The sequence below is a fragment of the Mauremys reevesii genome, linkage group 1, assembly GCF_016161935.1.
Source record: "Mauremys reevesii isolate NIE-2019 linkage group 1, ASM1616193v1, whole genome shotgun sequence".
NCBI classification, from domain to species: Eukaryota; Metazoa; Chordata; order Testudines; family Geoemydidae; genus Mauremys; species Mauremys reevesii.
The window spans coordinates 274,978,077-275,003,504 of NC_052623.1; the positions used below are offsets into that span (position 1 = coordinate 274,978,077).

General features: G+C 43.8%; 1 protein-coding gene across 3 annotated transcripts in view; it reads right to left on the bottom strand.

Annotated features, from left to right (window-relative positions):
* Positions 1–25,428, bottom strand: part of ANO4 (anoctamin 4) — a 320,505-nt gene that overhangs the window by 74,226 nt on the left and 220,851 nt on the right. For all 3 annotated transcript variants that reach the window (XM_039519449.1, XM_039519450.1, XM_039519451.1), the window contains 3 exons: positions 15,234–15,340; positions 13,109–13,164; positions 11,420–11,541 (listed from right to left, as the gene is read on the bottom strand). In XM_039519449.1, the coding sequence (XP_039375383.1) occupies positions 11,420–11,541; positions 13,109–13,164; positions 15,234–15,340 (285 nt within the window). The remainder of the gene's footprint in view (positions 1–11,419; positions 11,542–13,108; positions 13,165–15,233; positions 15,341–25,428) is intronic.

A 25,428-nucleotide genomic window follows, 5' to 3' on the forward strand; every position in this document is an offset into this window, starting at 1 on the left:
TGGCTCCAGGCCCCAGCACACCAAGCGCGTGCTTGGGGCGGCAAGCCGCGGTGGGCGCTCTGCTGGCGCTGCGAGGGCGGCAGGCAGGCTGCCTTCGGTGGCTTGCCTGCGGAGGGTCCGCTGGTTCCACGGCTCAGGCGGACCTCCCGGAGGCACCTCTGCAGGAGGTCCACCGAAGCCGCGGGATCAGTGGACCCTCCGCAGGCAAGCCGCCGAAGGCAGCCTGCCTGCCGTGCTTGGGGCGGCAAAATGCCTAGAGCCGCCCCTGCTTCTTTGTCCTAGGTTTGAACTCCCTGCAAATCAGCCACCCTTCACGTGTGCTTCCCCTAAGCACTTCAGGCATCTACTGGGCAGGTCACTCACTGGCACAAAAAGCACACGGCTTGAAATCCAGTGACTGGGACATACCTTGGTGCTGTGAACGGAATACACTCCAAATGGGGAAAACAACAAGTCTGACAAATAGACTAATCACACACGCACATGCACACATGGAGTCCAGTGTAGTGCAGAGTTCCAACGACCATAATGGGTGGCAAGAAGGAATTAAGGAGGACTAGATGCAGCTCTGCCCTTTATACCTGCACACAGTGGTGCATGGCAGCAGGGAAGCTTGAACCAGCCAATGGGTACCTCTGAGGGAAAAAGTTCCCAACGGCCATGTGCTGAGTGCACTGACACCAAGAGTGGAATGCATATGTGCAATCACCCAAAGAAGAACTGATGAATCAGAGAGCATTCTTCTACCTTGCTCTCTTATTTCTGTTTGGAACTTCTCTTACCAGAGTCTTTAGAAAATTTATTTCACAATTCCAACATGGACTGAAAGCGTACCGCACCCTGATCATGATGTCCGATGCTTTATAAATCAATCAATAATAATGATAATGAAAAGTTTAAAAGATCATTCTACAGATTCATTTTAACAAATGAGGAAATATAACCATCCTGTGCTTCAGAAACTTTAGGTTCAAATCACAGCTGGGTGTCAGGTCAGTTTAAATACGTTTTACATCAGCACAACTTGTTATGCTAATATTGAAGCTTCTGACTGCCAGGGTCAAAGAGTGAAACCAACCATGTTTTTGCCTTTAGACTACCTGAAAACATTCAGGGTCAGCCTTTTACAGTAAGGAAGAAAACACCCATGTTGTTTCTTGGGTGAGAGCCAGTGGAGGAGAGAGAAAGAGAGTGAACAATACTTGGCCCGGAATGAATGAAATCATCAATTTTAAAATGCATGTCAAAGAGTTTCCAGTTTGAGCAATCCATCTGTCTGAATTAAGATGATATTTTGTATTTTTAAAGCAATGTGAAGCTTGATCTACACTGATTATCATCATTCAAACTCAGCTTCACTAGACCAAAGGCCAAATGTTGTCATATTGCTTTTATTCCTCTGTCATTCAACAGCCCACAATTCTTCTGGCTAAAGAGACGGAAATATGGCAGTAACCCAGTCAGTCCTGACAAGAGTAGCAAGTCTCGCTGTACAAAGACACACTGACATCAGTTTCAGATGCCTGACTTAACTGCATGAGTGAACCCCGTGGCCTAATTTTTGGCTGACAATCTGTCTGCTCCACTGAGAAAGAAAATTTACATTTTATGAGATTATTTGCATCAGCACCTATGTTTACCGATGTATATAATTCAAAGTAGTGAAGCAAAGTATTAAAGACAGTCTTCTGTGGTGAATGAGGCAGTTGTGTAGTATTTTTATGTTCCTCAAGTTATGTGTTCGATATTAATTTGCTTGCTGCCAGGAGTTAAGTCACAGGAGACTGTTAAGGAAGAAACCAACAGGAAATGAAACAATGACAAAGATGAGACTCCCTAGAGAACAATCGGGAAGCTATTCATTAGGGATATCCCCTGCCTGCAGCTGGTCTGCTGTGGTGTATTCTTCCCAGGCCAAAACCTGGGGCTCCTAAACCTTAAGGATGCTGGCCTCAGGAAAGAGAAGAGGGTGAGTGAGTTGTCAGCAGACTGAGTCTGGCACCCCACACTGACTGAGACACAGTACCCCACAAGGAGTGCAGCAAGGAGGCTGTCACTCCCAACCCAGAGATGGGAATACGCAGGACCTACCTGAGCGATGGATAGATTAAGGTTAGGTAGGAAATATGCATACAGGATTCTTTGTTGTGACAACCTCTTTTTCTAAAGTCTGTGTTTCCTATTGCAATTAAGTACTAACTGTTGTTGTTAAGAAGCTGCTTTTGAGCCACATTAATCAGTCACCGGTTCCCTGAGAAAAAGGGATGACAGGTGCCAAACTCAGTTGAGTCTGTTGGGTTAACATGGTTGGTAAAAGGGGTGGGGGGGTTGTAGCCCAGAGATCCAGGCTGAGAGCGATTCAACTGCATGGGGGTTCCACCCAGAGTGAGGTGCAGGAAGCCAGGCTTGTTTCACCCAAAGGGTGCACTTGAGAGGGACAAAAAGCGATCTAAGGCATAGTTCACCCAGCAACTCTGACCCCCTGCAGATGAGATTTCTCTTGTATTATGGTGCTTTTCACACTCCAGCATGGATGTTCTCTCTTTCTGCTCCCTTAACTGAAAATTGTTCCTGACAAACCATGTATTTTCCCTATTTGAACCCTTTATATCTGCTGGTTGCAAAATGCAGGGCTCCTCTTACAATCCAGAGATCAAGCCAACAGCTTCTTCTGATACCAAGGCTGATCTCAGTTTTAATTTGTGCATTAAATGGCAAAATGAATAGGTGCTGCCACTGGCAATCTAAACTTCTGCAATGTAGGAAGGAGACAACTGAGGCCACCGGTGAACAGTTATCTTTTAAAGAGCACTCTGTACAGCCATTGCTTTGATACATACTGATTTAGATACAGATAAATGGCATCTTTCTTGTCACACTCACAAGTTTTACACTGTGATAACTCCATGTACTGCATTGAGAGTAAGACCAGAATCAGGCCCATATTTTATATGCAATGATCAGTAGTTCAGTATTTTCATTCTACAAATATATCAGCTAAATCTCTGCTTACATACTATTGTGATGAGTGCTATGGAAATGTGCTCTAGTTATCCCAGACCAACAGAATGATCTCTAGGGGACCATTATAGCTGGCAGCAGTTAGAGCAGCTCTGTCTCTGTTCTAATTTACACTGGGGGGCCAGTTTGGCCCCTAGTCAGTCCCAGGAGACAAAGGTGGCTTAGAGACTGTCACGGAGTCATCGGGCGATGCTCTGGAACTGCTCCCCACAAAGCCAGTCAGGACTTTGGGGAGCCTCCTCTCCCTTGGAGCAGACTTGTTCAGGGCAAGAAGCTCACATGTCTTCACCTCCTGGGTCTCTCCTTGGAGCATTCAGCATCCTCTGCCCCTCCGTGCGCTTCCCACAGCGAACCCACCCCAGCGGGGTCCTGGGGAAGCCACAGGGTCCTGCACCCCCGCTTTGCAGTCAGACGTGACTCTCAGCCAGCCAGTAAAACAAGGGTTTATTCGATGACAGGAACAGGGTCTAAAACAGAGCTTGTAGATACAGCGAACCCGACCCCTCGGCCGGGTCCATTCTGGGGGGCAGTGAGCCAGACACCCACGTCTGCACTTCACTCCTCGTCCCCAGCAAGCTCCAAACTGACACCCCCTCCAGCCCCTCCTCTCTGCTCAGCCCCTTTCCTGGGCCAGGGGGTCACCTGACCTCTTTGTCTCCAACACCTTCAGCTGGCACCTTTACAGAGGAGGGTCCCAGGCCATCAATTGCTAGGAGACAGAGTGTCAGGCATTTAGGTGCACTGGCCCTTTGCTCTGCAGCAATCACACACCCTTATTCCACCACCTAGATATTAAGAACTGCATAGGAGACACTGAGGCACCAACACAGTATTCACAGAAAACATTAAGAACATTCCCAGTTCGTCACAGAGACACATTTACCTTTCTCTTCCCATCAGGTGCACCAAGCATGAGCTTAGCTATGCTTTGTTTCCTATTTCTGACTGTCACTACACGTTGACCAGAGATTTTCATTGAGCTACCCACAGTGTCGTCTTTTAGCTGAGCGGTTATAGTATATTTAGTACTCAGTAATGTATATGGGTAGTTGAAATTATTCCTTCCAATGTGCATTACCATGCATTTCTCAACACCGACGTTCATCCACCATCACGCTGCTCATTCATGTAGCTTTGGTAGGTCCCTCTGAAGTTATTCAGTCTTCGCTTGTTTTGATTTACCTCAATAACATTGTGTCTTCTGCAAATGTTGCCATCTCATGTTTCACCCCATTTTCCAGATCATTAATAACTATACTAACAAACATGCTGTGCATCTAATAAGGTCATTGTGCAGAAAACATTCCCTAACACAAAACCTCAAAAGCAAGGAAATGAAAAGTGAAGGCATCAACTAGGCTAGCCAATACTCTTGCTTCCATCCAGAGATCCACACATCACTATTAGCACAACCACAACACTACAGACAACATGCCACAACCTTACATTTATCCCAGTAGGAAAATCAGCCTTCCAGGACCCCAGTACATGGAGGTGAAACTGGGCCTGACTGAAGTCAGTGGCAGAACTACAACTGACTTTCAGAGGGGCCAAGATTTCACCCTAGATATTTAGCAACAACACACATATTTTGTAGCCTGTTAGTGTTTAGAATGATAATGTCTTATAAAAGAATAAGCAAAATCTGCCTTTAGCACTATACAATTTATTATTGGGGATCTCTAAGTTTATCAAGCTTAATTATATGATTGCTTGGGATCAGGACACCTAGCAGGCACACATGATGTTAGAGGAGAGACAGATTTGGACCTCAGCCAAGAAAATTTCTTTCTTCATTCATCCTTTTACAGTTCAGTAAAAAATCCTAAACAGGACTTATTATACCACATAAACAAACTTAATGCAGCTATGGCACTCTAGCAGATGTCTGAAGGCTGTTTAAAGTATCTGTTATGTAAACCATATATGGGGGGATTGAGTGAAGGTTAAAGGGGCACTGTCAACCTGAAATCTAGTTATTTAAAACAAAAGAAAGAGTTACATATTTTCCCGAGGTATTACCCCACCCTCATGCCCATTTTGGTAGTTTTACAATCACATTTTTCTTTTCTTTTTATACAAAATGTTTTTCTCTGTCCCTTGTTGCTGTGTGAAAGACTCACACAAACAAGAGGGGGAAATGACTCGCTGACTACAGCGGGGGAAAAAAGACCAAGCACAAAGCATTGTCAAGCGCACAGAGGGACTGATCCAAAGCCCACTGAAGTCAATGGGGACTGCTTTCATTCCCTTTAACAGGTTTAGGAGCAAGGCCAAAGTGAATGAACTGAGGGAAGGGAAAAGAGAGAGGGAGATTGTCCCCCTTTAATCACTTTCAGTTCTCGTGATTTTGAAAGATTCTTGTAACAACAGTTTGGAAATTACATTTAGGCAGCAATGCGAGTAAGCTGACCCTTTCACAGCTGTTGATCAACAACGATGCCTTTGCAATTGTGTAGAATCTGTACTTCTCATGCTCCCCGGTGCTTCCAAGCAGAATGAACACTGAATTGTGCGATGCCCCTCAAATGCTGTTTTCTTGTTTATGTCTAGTGACTAAGATCTCCATACTGGCCAACTGGTGTGATTAAAGTAAAGTTCATGGCCATGGAAGGTGCCAGATTGAGTGCACCGGAAGACCACATTTAATGGCAAGAAAAAACAAACATAAAAGCAACAGCTTCTCTTCTCACCCTGGCAATGTGACTCTAACTTGACTTGAGAGTATCATATCTATGAATGAGAAGGTTGTTCACTATTGGTAGCTCACTCAGTCCTTGGCCTCTCTAAAGAGTCTGACAACACGAATATTGGGTGGCAATGGTGGGTACTGGAAAACTGGCCCATTAGGACCCTAACAGATAACCCTCAACTCCCACTCTCTCTGGGCATGGGCTTTACATAGATTTTCTACTGTACCATGGCTGGGGAAAGCTATGAAATGAGCACTCATGGCAGAACTAGTATAAACACTTTTGCTTTGGGTACACGGATTCATGCAGTTTTAACTGAGGTGAACAGCAGTTTTTGCTAATATGGTCAACTGTTCAAGGTGAAAAACCAGGGCATGTGGCGTATGAGGAAGGAGAGGCAGTATGGAGGGATGTTTTGGTGTGGGATAGGGAAAGGTGTATGGGAGTGTTTTAGCAGCTGGGAGGGGAGAGAGAAAAGGGTGCCCACTCCTTTCCTGACACCATGCCTCCTGTGCCTGCACTACAATCAGCAACTTAAAATGTCAGTCTGGGTTTGATGTCGCCTTTTACTCAGTCACCTGTGAATACTCAGCAAGCCTCGTACCCACCACTCTGCCCTAGTTCTCCTCCTGCTCATGTAGACCTGTATACTGAATCACCTATACTCCCGTTGTGTAAACTGCTCTTATGCTGGGGACATTTTAAAAACAAACCCAAAACTACTTCAATGCAATTACTGGTTCACCACTGAACCAATAGTGTAATTTGTTTTGTAAATTTCCTTAGTGAAGACTTGGCCAAGGGAACATAACATAAGAACATAAGAAATGGCCGTACCGGGTCAGACCAAAGGTCCATCTAGCCCAGTATCTGTCTACCGACAGTGGCCAATGCCAGGTGCCCCAGAGGGAGTGAACCTAACAGGCAATGATCAAGTGATCTCTCTCCTGCCATCCATCTCCATCCTCTGACGAACAGAGGCTAGGGACACCATTCTTACCCATTCTAGCTAATAGCCATTTATGGACTTAGCCACCATGAATTTATCCAGTCCCCTTTTAAACATTGTTATAGTCCTAGCCTTCACAACCTCCTCAGGTAAGGAGTTCCACAAGTTGACTGTGCGCTGCGTGAAGAAGAACTTCCTTTTATTTGTTTTAAACCTGCTGCCTATTAATTTCATTTGGTGACCCCTAGTTCTTGTATTATGGGAATAAGTAAATAACTTTTCCTTATCCACTTTCTCAACATCACTCATGATTTTATATACCTCTATCATATCCCCCCTTAGTCTTCTCTTTTCCAAGCTGAAGAGTCCTAGTCTCTTTAATCTTTCCTCGTATGGGACCCTCTCCAAACCCCTAATCATTTTAGTTGCCCTTTTCTGAACCTTTTCTAGTGCTAGAATATCTTTTTTGAGGTGAGGAGACCACATCTGTACACAGTATTCGAGATGTGGGCGTACCATGGATTTATATAAGGGCAATAATATATTCTCAGTCTTATTTTCTATCCCCTTTTTAATGATTCCTAACATCCTGTTTGCTTTTTTGACCGCCTCTGCACACTGCGTGGACATCTTCAGAGAACTATCCACGATGACTCCAAAATCTTTTTCCTGACTTGTTGTAGCTAAATTAGCCCCCATCATGTTGTATGTATAGTTGGGGTTATTTTTTCCAATGTGCATTACTTTACATTTATCCACATTAAATTTCATTTGCCATTTTGTTGCCCAATCACTTAGTTTTGTGAGATCTTTTTGAAGTTCTTCACAATCTGCTTTGGTCTTAACTATCTTGAGCAGTTTAGTATCATCTGCAAACTTTGCCACCTCACCCCTTTCTCCAGATCATTTATGAATAAATTGAATAGGATTGGTCCTAGGACTGACCCCTGGGGAACACCACTAGTTACCCCTCTCCATTCTGAGAATTTACCATTAATTCCTACCCTTTGTTCCCTGTCCTTTAACCAGTTCTCAATCCATGAAAGGACCTTCCCTTTTATCCCATGACAGCTTAATTTACGTAAGAGCCTTTGGTGAGGGACCTTGTCAAAGGCTTTCTGGAAATCTAAGTACACTATGTCCATCGGATCCCCCTTGTCCACATGTTTGTTGACCCCTTCAAAGAACTCTAATAGATTAGTAAGACACGATTTCCCTTTACAGAAACCATGTTGACTATTGCTCAACAGTTTATGTTTTTCTATGTGTCTGACAATTTTATTCTTTACTATTGTTTCAACTAATTTGCCCGGTACCGACGTTAGACTTACCGGTCTGTAATTGCCGGGATCACCCCTATAGCCCTTTTTAAATATTGGCGTTACATTAGCTAACTTCCAGTCATTGGGTACCGAAGCCGATTTAAAGGACAGGTTACAAACCTTAGTTAATAGTTCCGCAACTTCACATTTGTGTTCTTTCAGAACTCTTGGGTGAATGCCATCTGGTCCCGGTGACTTGTTAATGTTGAGTTTATCAATTAATTCCAAAACCTCCTCTAGTGACACTTCAATCTGTGACAGTTCCTCAGATTTGTCACCTACAAAAGCCAGCTCAGGTTTGGGAATCTCCCTAACATCCTCAGCCGTGAAGACTGAAGCAAAGAATCCATTTAGTTTCTCCGCAATGACTTTATCGTCTTTAAGCGCTCCTTTTGTATTTTGATCGTCAAGGGGCCCCACTGGTTGTTTAGCAGGCTTCCTGCTTCTGATGTATTTAAAAAACATTTTATTACCTTTAGAGTTTTTGGCTAGTCATTCTTCAAACTCCTCTTTGGCTTTTCTTATTACACTCTTGCACTTAAGTTGGCAGTGTTTGTGTTCCTTTCTATTTGCCTCACTAGGATTTGACTTCCACCTTTTAAAGGAAGTCTTTTTATCTCTCACTGCTTCTTTTACATGGTTGTTAAGCCACGGTGGCTCTTTTTTAGTTCTTTTACTGTTTTTCTTAATTTGGGGTATACATTGAAGTTGGGCCTCTATTATGGTGTCTTTAAAAAGGGCCCACGCAACTTGCAGGGATTTCACTTTATTCACTGTGCCTTTTAACTTTTGTCTAACTAACCCCCTCATTTTTGTATAGTTCCCCCTTTTGAAATTAAATGCCACAGTGTTGGGCAGTTGAGGTGTTCTTCCCACCACAGGGATGTTGAATGTTGTTGTATTATGGTCACTATTTCCAAGCAGTCCTGCTATAGTTACCTCTTGGACCAGCTCCTGCGTTCCACTCAGGATTAAATCTAGAGTTGCCTCTCCCCTTGTGGGTTCCCGTACCAGCTGCTCCATGAAGCAGTCATTTAAAGTATCGAGAAATTTTATCTCTGCATTTCGTCCTGAAGTGAAATGTTCCCAGTCAATATGGGGATAATTGAAATCCCCCACTATTATTGGGTTCTTAATTTTGATAGCCTCTCTAATTTCCCTTAGCATTTCATCATCACTATTACTGTCCTGGTCAGGTGGTCGATAATAGATCCCTAATGTTATATTTTTACTAGAGCATGAAATTTCTATCCATAGAGATTCTATGGAACATGTGGATTCGCTTAAGATTTTTACTTCATTTGAATCTACACTTTCTTTCACATATAGTGCCACTCCTCCCCCTGCACGACCTGTTCTGTCCTTCCGATATATTTTGTACCCCGGAATGATTGTGTCCCATTGATTGCTCTCAGTCCACCAAATTTCTGTGATGCCTGTTATATCGATATCCTCCTTTATCACAAGGCACTCTAGTTCACCCATCTTATTATTTAGACTTCTGGCATTTGTGTACAAGCACTTTAAAAACTTGTCCCTGTTTATTAGCCTGCCTTTTTCTGATGTGCCAGATTCTTTTTTATGTGACTGTTTATCATCTGATCCGGCCCTTACATTATACTCTTCAGTCCTCTGCTCCTGACTATAACCTGGAGATTCTCTATCATCAGACTCTCCCTTAAGAAAAGTCTGTGTCCGATCCACATGCTCCTCTGCAGCGGTCGGCTTTCCCCCATCTCCTAGTTTAAAAACTGTTCTACAACCTTTTTAATGTTTAGTGCCAGCAGTCTGGTTCCACTTTGGTTTAGGTGGAGCCCATCTCTCCTGTATAGGCTCCTCCCATCCCAGAAGTTTTCCCAGTTCCTAATGAACGTGAACCCCTCCTCTCTACACCATCGTCTCATCCACACATTGAGACTCTGAAGCTCTGCCTGCCTACCTGGCCCTGCGCGTGGAACTGGGAGCATTTCTGAGAATGCCACCATGGAGGTCCTAGATTTCAGTCTCTTCCCTAGCAGCCTAAATTTGGCTTCCAGGACATCTCTCCTACCCTTCCCTATGTCATTGGTACCTACATGTACCACAACCACCGGCTCCTCCCCAGCACTACACATAAGTCTGTCTAGATGCCTCGAGAGAGCCGCAACCTTCGCACCAGGCAGGCAAGTCACCATACGGTTCTCCCGGTCATCACAAACCCAGCTATCTATGTTTCTAATAATCGAATCTCCCATTACTAACACCTGCCTTTTCCTAGAAACTGGAGTTCCCTCCCCCGGAGAGGCAACCTCAGTGCGAGAGGCAACCCCAGCACCATCTGGGAGGAGGGTCCCAACTACGGGAAGGTTTCTCTCTGCTCCCATTGACTGCTCTGCTTCCCTGGGCCTTTCATCCTCCTCAACAGCGCAGGGGCTGTCTGACTGGAGGTGTGACAATTCTACAGTGTCCCTGAAAGCCTCATCAACATACCTCTCTGCCTCTCTTAGCTCCTCCAGTTCCGCCACCCTGGCCTCCAAAGTCCGTACATGGTCTCTGAGGGCCAGGAGCTCCTTGCACCGACTGCACACATACGCCACCCGCCCACAGGGCAGGTAATCATACATGCGACAGTCAGTGCAATAAACTGGATAGCCCCCACTCTGCTGCTGGGCTTCTGCCTGCATTGTCTCCTAGTTAGTGAAAGGGTGGTTTACAGAAAGGGGTTTTGAAATGTGGTTCGGTTTATAGGTTTTAGTGGGACCACAGGGAAGGGGTTTAGGGGCTCAAAAAGAAATGATAACATCTAAAGAAGTTGATATACTACCTAAAAATATATTACTGTGCTTTACATTGTTTCTAGCACATTTTAAAAAAACTACATGACTCAAGCAAACCCCTATTATTGTATTTCTCTGTGAGTATTTTTTCCCTAGAAAAAGCAAATTCCCATTTTATGAAGTTGCAGAAAAAAGAGCTTTATGGAGCCTTAAAGAATAACTCCTAGTGCTTCCTGGGAACCTTTTACAAACTATTCTATTTCAGAACAATTAAAAAAGCAATAAAAGCAAAAGGCTCCTATCAGTTACAGTACTACAGTACTTTAAAAAAGAAAAACAAATTAACTGTATCAATTTCAGGCTCTTAATAGCCCTCCCAAATTGCCAACATATCAGTATATTCAATGATGCTGCTACCTTTTAAATACAGATTGTATGTACAGATCCTTGTAGCCAGAGGCGGATTAAGATTTATTGGGGCCCTGGGCACAAAGAACATTCAGGCTTTCCACACCCTCGGGGCCCAGGAACACCAGACCTGGGGAGGCCATGGCCCTCACACTTTTAAAGTGGAATTAACTGAGTCCTTCATGCTTCTGTTAGACTTTCCTACCCTCTTATCCCACTCTGTATCCCAGCACACAGTGCAACATTTTAAAAGCAAATAAAAAGTTTTACCGTACAAGATCCAAGGGCTGGTATTTATACCACACGCTCCATGAGGCCCAGCACTCATAAAGCAGATGTCTGTGGTTTTCTGCCCCATGGGTTCTTATGGAATTTTTACTTCGGTAGCTTCCCTGAAATACAGATTTAAACATTGAGCAAAGAATAATAGTTGCCAAGAAATCTCTGGAACTAGAGGTGTGTTTTAACTGAACAGTTTATACAAAATCCTTGCATGAAAACAAAAAGACAAATTTAGCAACGGCTTGGTTGAATTAGTTTGTCTTAAAGGTTGATTTTTCTTAGACCTGTATTTGGTAATTAGATCATGAGTTGCAAACAGATGTCAGGTGGTCATGACCACTCTGCCCTTCCATATTGGTAAATGGAAGGGGGTTCCCAGGGTAGGCCTGATATATAAAAGAGGGTTGCGGTATACAAACGGTTAAGAACAAATGGGTCCCACCATGAAATCTTCATTTAAGGGAGATGCATGTTCAGCAGATGCAGTGTGTCTGGTGATTAGAACATAAGAGTGGGTATGTTTATACTGAAATGAGAAGTGTGATTGCAGTTCAGGTGGGTATAGTATAAGTTAGCATGGGTATGCCTACCCAAGCTGCAATCTGACTTCCAGTTGCTGTGTAGAGATATCCTAAGACTGGGAATCCTGAGTTCTATTACCTGTATTCTGCCATTAACTCAATAAGGTAAGCCACACTTACCTCAAACTAGTGTTGTAATGCATAATCAATTAGTGGTGTGAAATAACCATCTTCAAAGTGGTACCAATTGCAGCTCTGAAGGAGGCTGCTTACTTTGAGAGATACGTGTTTAACATGATGCTGGAATTATTCCAAGCGAGGAGGTTTGGGGATAGCAAGGGGTGTCAAAATACTGAAGAAAGTAAAGAATTAATGCACAACTGAAAGGTGCTCAGATGTCATGGTGATGTGAGCAGTGTAAGAACCAATATACAATAGATGATGTTTTGCAGAATTCTGTTTTAATTGATTTTATTAGCTTAAAAGGAGAAGATCTCAAGCTTTCAGATAAAGAGTTTTGGACTTCAATGTACAATATATGAGTAACTGTCAAAGTGTGACTCATGAAACCAGTAATGTTGCTTGTTAGACTGTGACGAGCCAGCTGGTGATATGATACTGGCTTCTCTTTGTTTCTAAATGCTAGACAGCATTAAAAGGAGTTAAAAGCACATTAAATACATCCCTAATGTTGCTTTTCTATACAAAACAATTGTGGTAGTTGCCACAGGGATTGCTAGTGGGAGCTGTGATTGCAAGTGAAGGAGTGGGAATGATCTGTGTGATTGTAAAAGGGAGGGAGGTGGTGCCCCCAGACACACTCTGTATTTGGATGTGTTCCACACCATGAACATGTTTGAGAATTCCTGTAATACATGATTGTTACCACCACATTATTCATAGCCACCAATGGAGGACAGTGTGTGAGTCTGAAGCACATGAATTTTCAGGAAGAGCTATCAACATTTTCTAATGAGCTGGATTAAATGAAAGAAAGCACAGAAAATGCTCACACCATCTGTGTTAATAAAGAGTAACTTTCTACTGAAGCCAGTGGGGACACAATAGTGTAAAACCAGAGTAAGAGGAGACTCAGGCCCAATGACATTGGTATTAAAGTTGAATTAAAAGCCAACAAGAAATGTTAGAAAAGTACCTCATGAAGAGGAAATGCAGCTTCATAGGAGCCATTAGTAAGCAATCGATTCAGACCTAAAAGCCAAAAATATTAATTTAATTAGAAGCAGGGCTAGAATAACTGTGAAATGAGGAGGGCAAGCACATTTTCATGATGAGACTGGTAAATGAAGTTCAGTGAAAGGTATGAGTAACAAAATACTACTTTCATAGGTTTGTCATACTATGGTGGAGCACAAGGGAAGGATGCATACAGCATTCAGATACTTACTACTGTACTTTACCATATTATTTACAATCTACAATTCCTTATGCTTTGAATATAAAGCTTTGAGGGGCAAATGCACCACAGTGAAGTCAATAGGGGTTGACTTTCACCCCAAATATTTTGGTCTAATAATCATATATTAAAGTCTATGCGAGGATATATTTGCAAACTTCGTTTAGGTGAGATGCCACATTTCTTGGCATTCTGCAAATTTCAGAATTTTTGTATCGTAGTGTAACAAAACAGCCGAAAGCCTTAATTTCCATATGGAAATAGCATCATTACATTTATTTAACTTACTGTTCTGAGAGCTGTTGGATTGATGGCCTGGAGACTGAAGCTATCTACTGAGAGAACAGCCACAAGACAGGTAGTATCAGTGTGGGGCCCAACAACATACCTGAACTTTGACCCAAAGGGACCACTAGTTGGGGGGGGAAGGACAGTTCATTTTCCCTGTCCAGTAAGGCTTTGGCCCCTCAGCCAAGACTGACAACACAAGGGAAGTACTTAGTGCCAGCTGTGCTGAAGATGACTGTTTACTTGGAAATGTACTGAAAGGCCACTGAACAGCTATTGGACAGTGCAGTATTCACTTGGGGATATTCAAACCAGTGACCTAGAGGCAAAAGACTCCAAATTCGATTCTTAATCAGTTGAGGAAATCTTATAACATAAGAATAGTCCAATGAGAAGCATTAATTTATCATAAATATCATTTCTGCTGGTTGTATTAGTCTCTGCTATGGGCCACATCTTGGTCCCTGGTGTCTCTACTGTGTGAAGCCCACCAGAACTATTTAGCCTGCCTAGGTTCCTACAGTCCAGAAGCCTACACAGAAGATACTCTGATATGTGGTGGGAGCCACATGGATAGATGGATAGATACTTGGATCCTGAGGCAAGTAGGAGAACACAGCGGCTCAGGCGGTATCTGCATGTGGATTATGCAGCCCCCTGACTCTTCCCATTGCTCAGGAGTGGAATCTGACTCCGGCCCTGGTGCTGAGGATGACATCAGGGAGGCATCGAGCACGTGTGGTGCTTCCCTAATTCTGGGAGCATGGGGAAAAAAGTTCCTCCCTGGCTTGTTGTCAGCTGGGGAAACTGAATGGGTTTTGCTACCCCATCAAGGCTCCCAGAGCTGACAGTTCGGACACGGAGCTCTCAGCCAGGAGCAGTGCAAAGGCCCACTAGAATGAATTTGTTAGTCTCTAAGGTGCCACAAGTACTCCTCTTCTCTGTCATGCAGAAGAATGTTCTTCATTCTAGTAAAAAGAAGAGGAGGACACAGCTCTCCAGCCAACCCACACCTGTGTCAAGACACCATTTTTTGCAGAGGAAATTTGAGGAGAACTCAATCTTGGTCTCCCTCTCCCTCCATGGAAAGGATTCAGGGGGCTGCAGTAACCTCCATGACCTCTGTGTGCGAAGAGAGGGGAACAGGGATTCATGCAGGATTGCTGGAGTCTGAAACTCAGGGCTGCATGAGTTTCCCATCCCTCCAAGCACCTCCACACTTTGACCCAAAGAGAGTTGCAAGTTCTCCTTTTGCAATGGGCCAATACGTCTATTTAGTGTCATCAGTTAATACCTCGTGTGTCTCTTGTTTATCTTATATCAGCCTTTCCTACTGCACAGGGAAATAGTCTTCTGAGGTGTCAGCCATATCCTTTCATGGAAAAGCGGCCCAACATTCCATTGCCTCGTCTTCAAAATGACTGGGCATACCAAGAAAAAGCGACCACCCTGGAAATGTGTGAAATATGTACCCAGTGAGGAGATCTAAAAAAGACCCAAAGCTGACCTATAAGGAGCATGTCCTGGCTTTATTGATTTTCACACCAAATTAAAAAGCACCTTGTTCAGCACTTACCAATTTTGTTTTTTCCTTCTTCATATTTCACTCTCTGTAAAATATGGTGTACTATTCTACTTCTTGTAGCATTGTTGAAGAAAGTGTCTTTGTTGTGTATGATAAAGCTAAATAAAAAACACAAACAAGATTGGCCCATGAATAAGTGGTATAATATTTAAAATAAATGTTAAGTTCCATTAATTTTTACAGCACCTTAAGAATCTACAGCATATGAGTGAAGTACAGGGAATAAACCATAAAGGAACTTGACACTGTGATTCAATTCAGCACAATAGGAAATCTCTGCTCCTCAGGGGTGTTGTAAACCAGGACTAAAAAGGAGCCGTTTGCAGAGGATCTTGCTACTTAGTCATTCACTTTCATAAGCATTACATTTAAAAAAATGTTGAAACACTGCATAATACATGTACATAATTTACAAAGAAATTAGATTTAAAAATGCTGCTCTAGAACACACAGATCAGATTAACCACATGAACATTGAAAATGAAATACATTATAAATATTGTACATTAGAAAGTGAAAACATCATATATGACAGTTTGATACAGTAAACTAAAATGGGCTAGAAAATTAACTTTCAGGAGCTAACCATGAAATTACATGAAATTCAGTTTCAAATTCAACAGCTTGGATAGATTTATAATGAATCAAGAAAACTAAGTGAAGGATCAATTGCAAATTGCATTATGTTTACTATATTGTTGGCATATTATATAATGTATATATTTCTTAACAACATTTCACACACATTGAGGAGAGTATGATATTTTAATAATTACCAAGATCACTAGAAAACTGTAGGCAGCATAGTGTATGTTGTACTATTGGGCTTTGAGGTACCAGCTAAACGTATGACCAAGAGGGAGTGAATTTGGACACTAACTCACAGGGTCTGTGTGTTCTCTTGAGGAAAATAGGGTCTTCAGCCTAAATACTTAAAAAAAAAATATTTAGGCTCCTAAAGATGCACATAGGGGCCTAGTGGGATTTTCAAACACTAGGCGCCTACCAGGGCCATCCTTAGGCATACGCATAGTGCCCTGTGCAGCTGCGTGCTTCGTATGCAGTAGTGCCAGCAGCCAGCCCCATTCCCCAGCTGGCCCCCTGTGCATTCCCAATGGCAGCAGGGGTCAGGCCTATCCCTACACTCACCAGCAGTGGTGTGAAGCAGAGCAACCCAGCCTGCTCCGCTCTGCTGGCTCCCTGCACTCCACTCCGCTGGCTCCCCGCTGTATAGCTCCACTTCCCGCTGCTGGTGAATGCGGGTGGTGGTGGTGGTGGGGGAAACGGACCCCTTCCCCCAAGTCCTCTCCCCCGAGTGACACGTCTGGGGCAGGGGGAGTGGAGCGGGCTGGGGCCAAGTCATTCTGCTTCCTGCTGCCGGTCCTGCAGGCCTGAGCACAGCCCACATCCTCTGCGGGGTGGGGGACGGGGGAAAGGGGAGCAGGTGCTCAGGCTGCGTAGGGCACCATAATTGGTAGGGATGGCCCTGGCACCTACCTTTCAAAATCTGGCCCTTCAAACTGGATCAAAAGCCCATTGAAGTCAATGGAAAGACTCCCATTTTTCAACAGGATTCCCCGTGCGCCCGCTAGTGAGGCAGTGGGAAAGTGAATGAGTTGATGAGTGAATGAGCAGGTACAATCATACAGATTTCCTAGAGAGATCAGCTCACAGGAATGCAGAGTGGACTCAGAGCATGGGATCAGAAACAACTCTAAAGGAACAGAAATAACCAGAATAGTAGATCCAGCATGTAGCCAGGTCAGAGCCCCTGCTGCAGGGTACAGAAGTTGGGGCTCAGTGTTTTTCCCCCACAGGGTTTTGGCCAAGCAAATATACCCTCTTCAGAGAGGATCCACTAGCCACAGACCCAACATGGTCATTTCCCCCTCCATATTCATATGGGAAAAGCAGTCAGGGAAATAGCTCCCTATTATGCAGGGCTGTGTGAAATCCCCATGTCCTGGCTCTCTCCTGCCAAAAAGTTCCTTCTATTTTAGGTTTTCTACACCACATACAATTTGGTCCAGAGGGTTCTAGTATCCTGCTTCCAAGACATACAGAAAAATCCCAAAATTAAAGACATTAAACAAAATATTAAGGTACATAAGAGTGGTACACCAGCCCGTACCTCTCTCTATTACCCCTGCTTATAGAAGTTTCCTGGGCCTGAGTTTAAGTTATTTCCCTTTGTGATGCTTGCTGCCACCTTAAAAAAAAATAACCCACTTTACTTTCAACTATTTTAACAATACAAAAATGATGAAATCCTGGTCCCACTGAAGGCAATTCCTAAACTCACACTGCCTTCAACCGGGGCAGCATTTCTCCCAGGATCTTCATCAGATCCCATTTAATGCTCTCATAGCATGAGCAGCCCTAGTGGCTTTTAAAATCTTTTCTTTTCGGCCTCCTGGGTGTTCCTACTAAGGAGTAGGATTTGCATGAGTCCAGCCCTCAGGTGTGGTGTTTCTGACTGACTTCACTTCTCAATCATTGATGAGGAGGGAAACCTGTTTGCTTTTTCAGTGCTGGAATGCTATTAACTTTTCCTCAGCCACCATTCTCACCAATGTGAGATTTGTCTCTGTGGAGCTTCTTTAGGCCTGGCTTACTATTGGCTGCCCTTCTTGCCTTTTACAGAGCTAATATGGCAGGTTTTGATATTTTTTACTCTTCCTTTAATGGATTGATGCCTTTTCCCCTCTTCTGTATCCTGGGCAAACTTTGTGTTTTTCCTGTCTCTCCCACACAGTGTACAACTACAATACTGCTTTATAGGGATGGGAGAAAATTATCAGGGACTACAGACACTCTCCCTGATCTTTCTTCCAAAACTTGAGTTGAACCAAAATCAAAGTTTTTCTGAAGTTCAAAAAAAGTTTAGTCAACTCTGCCGTCCATTATATTTCATTTTTATTCACTTGCCCTTTTTACTTCCAGGTTCTGCTTTGGACCAGAAGCAGAAATGTTAGAATGCCATGAAATAAGCTGTCCTCAAAGTACGTCTCACCCAAACAAAAACAAAGAGTCCTGAAATCTCATGAGAAAGCTTGTGTAAGACCTCCATATCCAAGGGATTTGGATAAACACCTACATTTTTGGGTGCTTATCCAAATGGAAACACCGAATCTTTTGAAATTCACCAACCAATACAAATGTCCCTTCTATTTTCCGCAACATAATAAGATTTGTGAATAGGGAAAGTTCTCACACTGCTCTCTCCACATCACAAGTGCGCACATATCCACACAGGTTTTGCACCTGAACTGCTAAGAACATGTTATTTACACTCAAGTTAGCCTAGCCTGAGTGGGTAGGTCTACATGGTGTCTCAGAGCCTGGGTCCACAGACTTGGGCTCTCACTACAGAGCTAAAAACAGCTGTTGAGACCCTCAGGCTCAGGCTGGAGCTGGCAGGGAGGTGGTGTGAGAGCTCCAACTCTACCTGTGCTAGAACTTCTACACTGCTGTTCACAAACCCAGTGAGCAGTGAAAACAAGCCCTTATTGTTCAAGTTTACCACTTCCTGGGATTTGCCGTTATTGTTAAATGATAATAAAACTTCAGTCTCAACCCAAGCTTGGTTTGTTTTGAGGTTTCACCTTTCTGGCCTCAGGTGCAAGTTCTCTCTGCCCCTCCTCAAAGGGACACACAAATCCTTTACAGCCTGGATTGGAATGAATGAGCCTCCCTCATCTGACTTCTGGCATAAACAAACATGAGTCAGCAGATCGTTCTGCTTCTCACTGCAGTATCCTAAACTCTGGTATTGTGCCACGGCTAATTTGTCATGTTCTATTACAGACATCAGCTCAAAGACGCGTGTAAAGGTTTGTAGGTTTTAAAAAAATATTTCAACACTATTTTTCATTTTTTCCATTTGATGTCCACCTGACTTCCTTCTCCAAGGCCTCCCTTTCTGGGTAGCAGTGAATACTAGTCACCATGGCAATCACTTTTGAGACCAACTCACACAGCAAGTTGCACTTGAACTTAACCTTGAGCTCCTGCACTGAGAGGCTTACATTCCTTCTCTGGGTTCATTCTACCATTTTCCCAGATAACACAGCAAAAAGGTTTGTCCATTTTCCTTGCAGGTGTGAAATTATTTTGCATAGACATCTATGATTATGACCATACATAGTGATACAACTGTAGATTGTTCCTAAATGGCTGCGCAAGCACACTGATAGCTGCTTTCTCTATAACCATTTCTATGTCATATGATTATGACCATCCAACATCAAGGCTATGTTGTGGGGGAAGGGCTAGCTCAGTGGTTTGCAGATTGGCCTGCTAAACCTAGAATTGTGAGTTTAATCCTTGAGGGGGCCACTTAAGGAACTGGGGTAAAAATCTGTCTGGAGATTGCTCCTACTTTGAGCAGGGGGTTGGCCTAGATGACCTACTGAGGTGCCTTCCAACCCTCATATCCTATGACTCTACATTGCACTTCTATTTTTAAAACTTTTGTCACTCAGGGATGTGAAAAAACACCCCCCTGAATGACAAAAATTTTAACGACAAAAAGGACCGGTGTGGATAGTGCTTCTTCAGTGGGAGACGCTTTCCTGCCACCAAAGCTATCGTGCCTTATTGGGGGTGGTTTTATTTGGTCACTGGGAGAGCTCTCTCCTGGTGACAGAGTGGTTACACTGAGTGCCTTACAATGGAGCAGATGTAGCAGCACAGCTGTGCCATTGTAAGGTGTGTAATGTAGACATGGGCTACGATGTATAAAAGATACAGAACTGAATGTTGGTGGAATATGCAAAGGAGCCGAACTACTACTTGCTCCAAAGGATACCTTACTTTAGCTACTTGCATTTATTTTAAAATGTAGTAACTGTAGCATTAAGATTATTGATCTATCTTGCTGAGAGTGGAGAAGGAAAAACAAATGAAAATTCCATAGACATACTGAAATGCTGATCATCTAGCAGAATCCTGTCTTTTCCAGAGCTGGCTGAATCAATCTGAGTGCATATGTTGGTGACACCAGGGAAAGATACTAAATTTCACAGGGACTAGAATGGCAGAGGTTAGAAATGGAACAAATCTGACAGGTCACCCAGTCCATCCCTGTACCAAGTACAGGAAAAGACATGTTAGCAGAGGCATTGAACAAAATGTGGCATATTATTTATCCTAAATCAACATTATGGGGGCTCTCTGAAATACCATGGGTCTCAGTCAATTGCTCCCAACAACTTTGCATGGGAAAACAAGTTCAAAACAGTATCAGCTCTAATAAAGCGACTTTTAAGGCATTCAGAAATCTTCACTAAGATTTGTTGAACCCATGGTGTTCTCTCTGTCCCTCTTCCATAGAATTTGTGTCACCCACTTAAAATGCAGCCTGTATGTCTCTGGCACTTGCCTTATTACAATGTAGATATCTTTCAGAGATTCCTTCTGCCTATTACTGTACACAACACACACATACACTCTCACACCTATTTGAAGGTGATTTGCTGTACCTAGCCCTATTTCCTGATTGTAATAGTCCAACATTCCCGAAAATAGTTTCTGAAAAGACATGGAACTGGCTTCATCCCTAAGGTACAGTGATTCCACTAAGACATTTGGAGTTATACCACACATGTACCTCAGTCCATTTAGTCAAGCTGTAACTGATACTGTTCTGATTACAGAAAACCTCCCATAATTTCAGGGTTTTTACTGTTCTATTTCTTCACTAGGTTCTGTTGTTTATCTTATTCTGAGCCTGCGTCACTCAGTTTAAAAAGTACACGCCACAGATTTCAGTTTTGGGTGGTTGGGATCTATGCTGCTTTGAATACTAACCTATAGCAGAACTAGGTTCTCACTCCCTCATATATTACTCCAGTGGCATACAGGAGCTATAAAGGCTCCACAACCATCCAGGAGAAAATTTCCCCATGGCAGGAAAAGAGTCAGGCCTACATAGTACATAACCTTATTGTTCTATGTTGTTCTCCCACATAACCCACAGCAGATGCATAGAGATGGAGGGTGTGTCTCAGAAGTGAGGAGGCTTCGTAAAGCTGAGTGCTATGAAAATTCTGGACTGTGCCTCACACTACACGTTTCAATTCATGATGGGTAAACCTCACAAAGTTCCAAGATTTGGTCCGAATAAGCATCCATTCAACTTATCCAACTTCACTAAGCTGAAAATGGCATAAGATTAAGCTCTCCTGAGAAATTTCTAGCCCCTTCTGCCTTCAGATGCATTATAAATGCCTAGAGAACAGCATTTGTTCAGCACTTCTGTTCTTGCAGTCCTGACTATGATTATTAAACATACTGAATTTTTTTGATCTTCATTAAAACTTCAGGGTAGGTTTGTTATAAATTTGGGATAAACGTTTGGATCACTTCTAATTTTAGCCAAACTGACTAGCTTCTTCATTTTATAAAAAGATATATATTTAAAAATAAACATTATTTGTGTAGTATGCTAGGCATTTTATAGACATGCATGGAGCCAAGATCTCTGCCCCACAGACATGGGCAGCGCGTGACTCGTGCATTGGGGATGCTGGTTATAAGCACTGGAAGTTCCCTAGAGTAGGGGGAGCACTGCTCCCCAGATCATAGCCCCACTCCCCTGCTCCAGACTGTGGCCCTGCCCTTGCTCAGTCTCCTCCCCCCTGAGGCCCCACCCATGCTCCACCCCCCCACTCTGCCCCTGGTGGGGCTCCTGCTTGGCCCCTTCCCGCTACTCGTACCCCTTGGCCCCCTTTCCCCAGGCTCCCCTATCTGCCACTTGTGCCTCTCTGCCCCCAGCAGGTAGGGAGGCATCAGGAAAGGGGGTGGAGAGGCATGGACAGGGGGGCCTCTGGGGAAGTGGCGGGGGGGGATGGGAAGAGGAGCAGCATGGGTGTGGTCATGGGGGAAAAGAATGAGTGGGAATGGGGCCTTGGGTGGAGTGTGGTGGGGCTATATCTTGGGCTGCTGCCTTTTGGCAGCAGTGCTCCAAAGGCAGCAGCCTGGCACCTCTCCAGAGGGAGGGGCACCACATCCTGTTTGGGGAGGCTTAGACTCCCCTTGGCTCTTATATCCGCCGTCCACGCCCACAGAGTTTAAATCCATTAGCCTGATCCTACAACCCATACCGTGTGTGTAGTCCTTGCTCATATGCAGACTCCAACTGAGGTTAACGGGACTATCCAGATGAGCAAAGATTCCAGTCCTTAATTAAAGCCCATTTTTGAAAATGTCATACAGCTGAAATATATTGCTCTTGTATTTGTTACATTATATGGCACAAAAGAAGGTTAATTGCTTTGAAATGAAATCAGTAGCTTTCTTAATTAGGCTCGGATCTGGAGATATCAAACTATCTTGCCACTGCTAACAAGGCAGAATAAAGGCAATAAAGCCAACTCTCATCTAAAGAATGGTCTCAAACTAATGCAAAGGCAAAACACCCAATTAATTCCTTTTGATACATTCTGTTTTGGGAACTTTTCAGGTTGCAAACTTCCACTATGCAAATACTTTGGGGCCAAATTCTGCTCTCACTCAGTGGAAGTTCTGTGCAGGTACCTGGGGGCAGATTTTGTTCCTTTCTTGCTTTAATTTATTTTTAAACTTATTTGGGGAAACAAAGAACTGGATATTTTCTATTAACAAAGATACAAGCAATCTAAAATTTAAACACTCCAGGACCTGGTTACTGAACTAAAGTGCTTGCATTTACCAGCTGTTCTTTGGCAGGGCACCCCAAGCATTAGGTATTCAAGTCAAACCAATGATGCTAACCAGAGTGAAATCTAAACACATTCCATTAGTAGATAAAGACTAGCAGCTCTAGTCAGATGGCCTGAACCTAAGAGATGCTGAGCATCCACAACTTCCATTAAAGGCAACGGAAGCCTTTACACTGTAAGCTAGTAATTGTAACTAAGGAAGCTGTATATTAAGGGGACAAGCTTTCCCTTATTACGGGGAAAGGGCCTTCCCTCCACTGTCCCTGAAAATATACTCCTACTAACTAGTTACTTGCAGTGAAGAACTTAAAATAATTCTTCTACCAACTTCACCCCAAGGAACTCTTTCACAACGAAGATGACACCACCCACAACTATCACATCCCCGCCAATAGTCATAAGAAAAAAGCATAATCTGACTGGATACCCCCAGCAGACAGAATCACACCTAGGATCATTACATTAATTGCCTTAGGGTAGAAAATTTACTGTTAGTCTTCAACAAACATTACTTCCACCACAATCTCTGTACCACCTAGAGAATATAGAGTCCCTGAAATCCAGATCAGATAGTGATCAAACTAGCAGACAAACAGGATGCCATCATAGTTCTTAGTCGTGATGACTATGTCAAAAAGGCAAAGACAGCTCTCTGACACAACCTACTATAAAGAACTCAGAGCCGCCCCTCAACACAGGAATTCAAAAGATACCATCAAATCCTTCCCCAAACAACTAAAAGAAAAATTCTACAACCTCCCCCCATATGAACCTACCCCAGGGATTTTCTACATGCTTCCCAAGACACACAAACAAGGGAATCCATATAGACATGCGCTCTTACTGAAGGAATATCAGGATTCACAGAAATCATCCTCAAACCAGTCACCACACAAAGGGCCAGCTTCCTCTAAGACAGTTCAAAACATTAACAGCCTCCCCTAGAACACCATTCTTGCCACCATAGATGTCACCTCCCTGTACATCAACATCCCTCACCAGGACTGCCTCAAATACCTACAAGATAATGTACAACACTCAGGAACCATAGGCGCCAACTTCTCCTGATGCCGGTGTGTGCTCGCGGTCCCGCGCCACCGGTCCCACCTCGACTCCACCCCTGCCCCGCCCTCATTCCAACCTCTTCCCCAAAGTCCTTGCCCCAACTCTGCCCCCTCCCTGCCCTTATTGGACTCCTTCCCCAAATCCCTGCCCCGGCCCCATCTCTTCCCCGCCTCCTCTTCTGAGTGCGCCACGTTCCTGCTCCTGCCCCCTCCCTCCCACAGCTTGTTACACTGCGAAACAACTGTTTCGCGGCAGCAAGCGCTGGGAGGAGAAGCAGGGACACAGCGCGCTCAGGGGAGGAGGTGGAGGCGGAGGTGAGCTGGAGCGGGGAGCTTGGCTGCCGGTGGGTGCAGAGCACCCACCAATTTTTCCCCATGGATGCTCCAGCCCCAGAACACCCACAGAGTCAGCGCCTATGATGGGAACAGCTATGGGTACTATGATGGCTCCCCAATATGCAAACCTCTTCAAGGGTGAATTTCAGGAAAAATGCATCATGAAACCAATGATATACCTGAGATATATTGATGATATTTTCATCCTCCGGACAGATGACCTATACTCGCTCAGATTTCCACCACAACTTCAACCACCACCACCACCACCCATCTATCAAACTCTCTCTAGAACACTCCCACACCAGCAGCTATTTCCCTGACACGATGATCAGCATCAACAACGGATCCCTACAAACATCTGTATAAAAGAAACCCCATGATCAAGAAACTTTCCTTTACAGATCCAGCAGCCATCCCAGCCACACCAAGAAATCTGTTAGCTACTCCCAGGCACTCAGATATCATAGAATTTGCTCTGAAGACAAAGTCCGGGATACACACCTACACACCTTCAGCAAATAAGGATACTCCAACTGAGCAGTGGATCACATCATAGAATGGGCCACCCAAATACCCTGGGAGAACCTGCTTCAATACAGAAAAAAATCCCCCCACTGACCACACACACCTAGTTGTCACGTACCACTTTCCACTGGAACCCATTTGGACTGTCAAACAGTTACAACCCATACTTGATGGGGATCACATCCTGAGAGAAATCTTTTCTGAATCCCCCACATCTGGCCTTCAAACAACCTTCCAACCTCACCAAGCTTATCATCAGGAGCAAGCTCCCCACAGACCAGGATACACCAGTTCCAAGTGGCATCAGATCATGTCAGAACAACAGATACAAAACCTGAAGACATATCTCCACTGCTATGATGATCAATACCTCCCCAAACACATCTTTCAAGACCCATGGGCACTATGCATTCCCATTAAAACATGGTGTACCTTGAACGGTGCATCAAATGACTCACAACAACTATGTGGGTGAAACGAGACAATCACTACACTCTTGAATGAACTTGCACAGAAAAATGATAAAAGACAAAAATACCACATCATACATGAGTG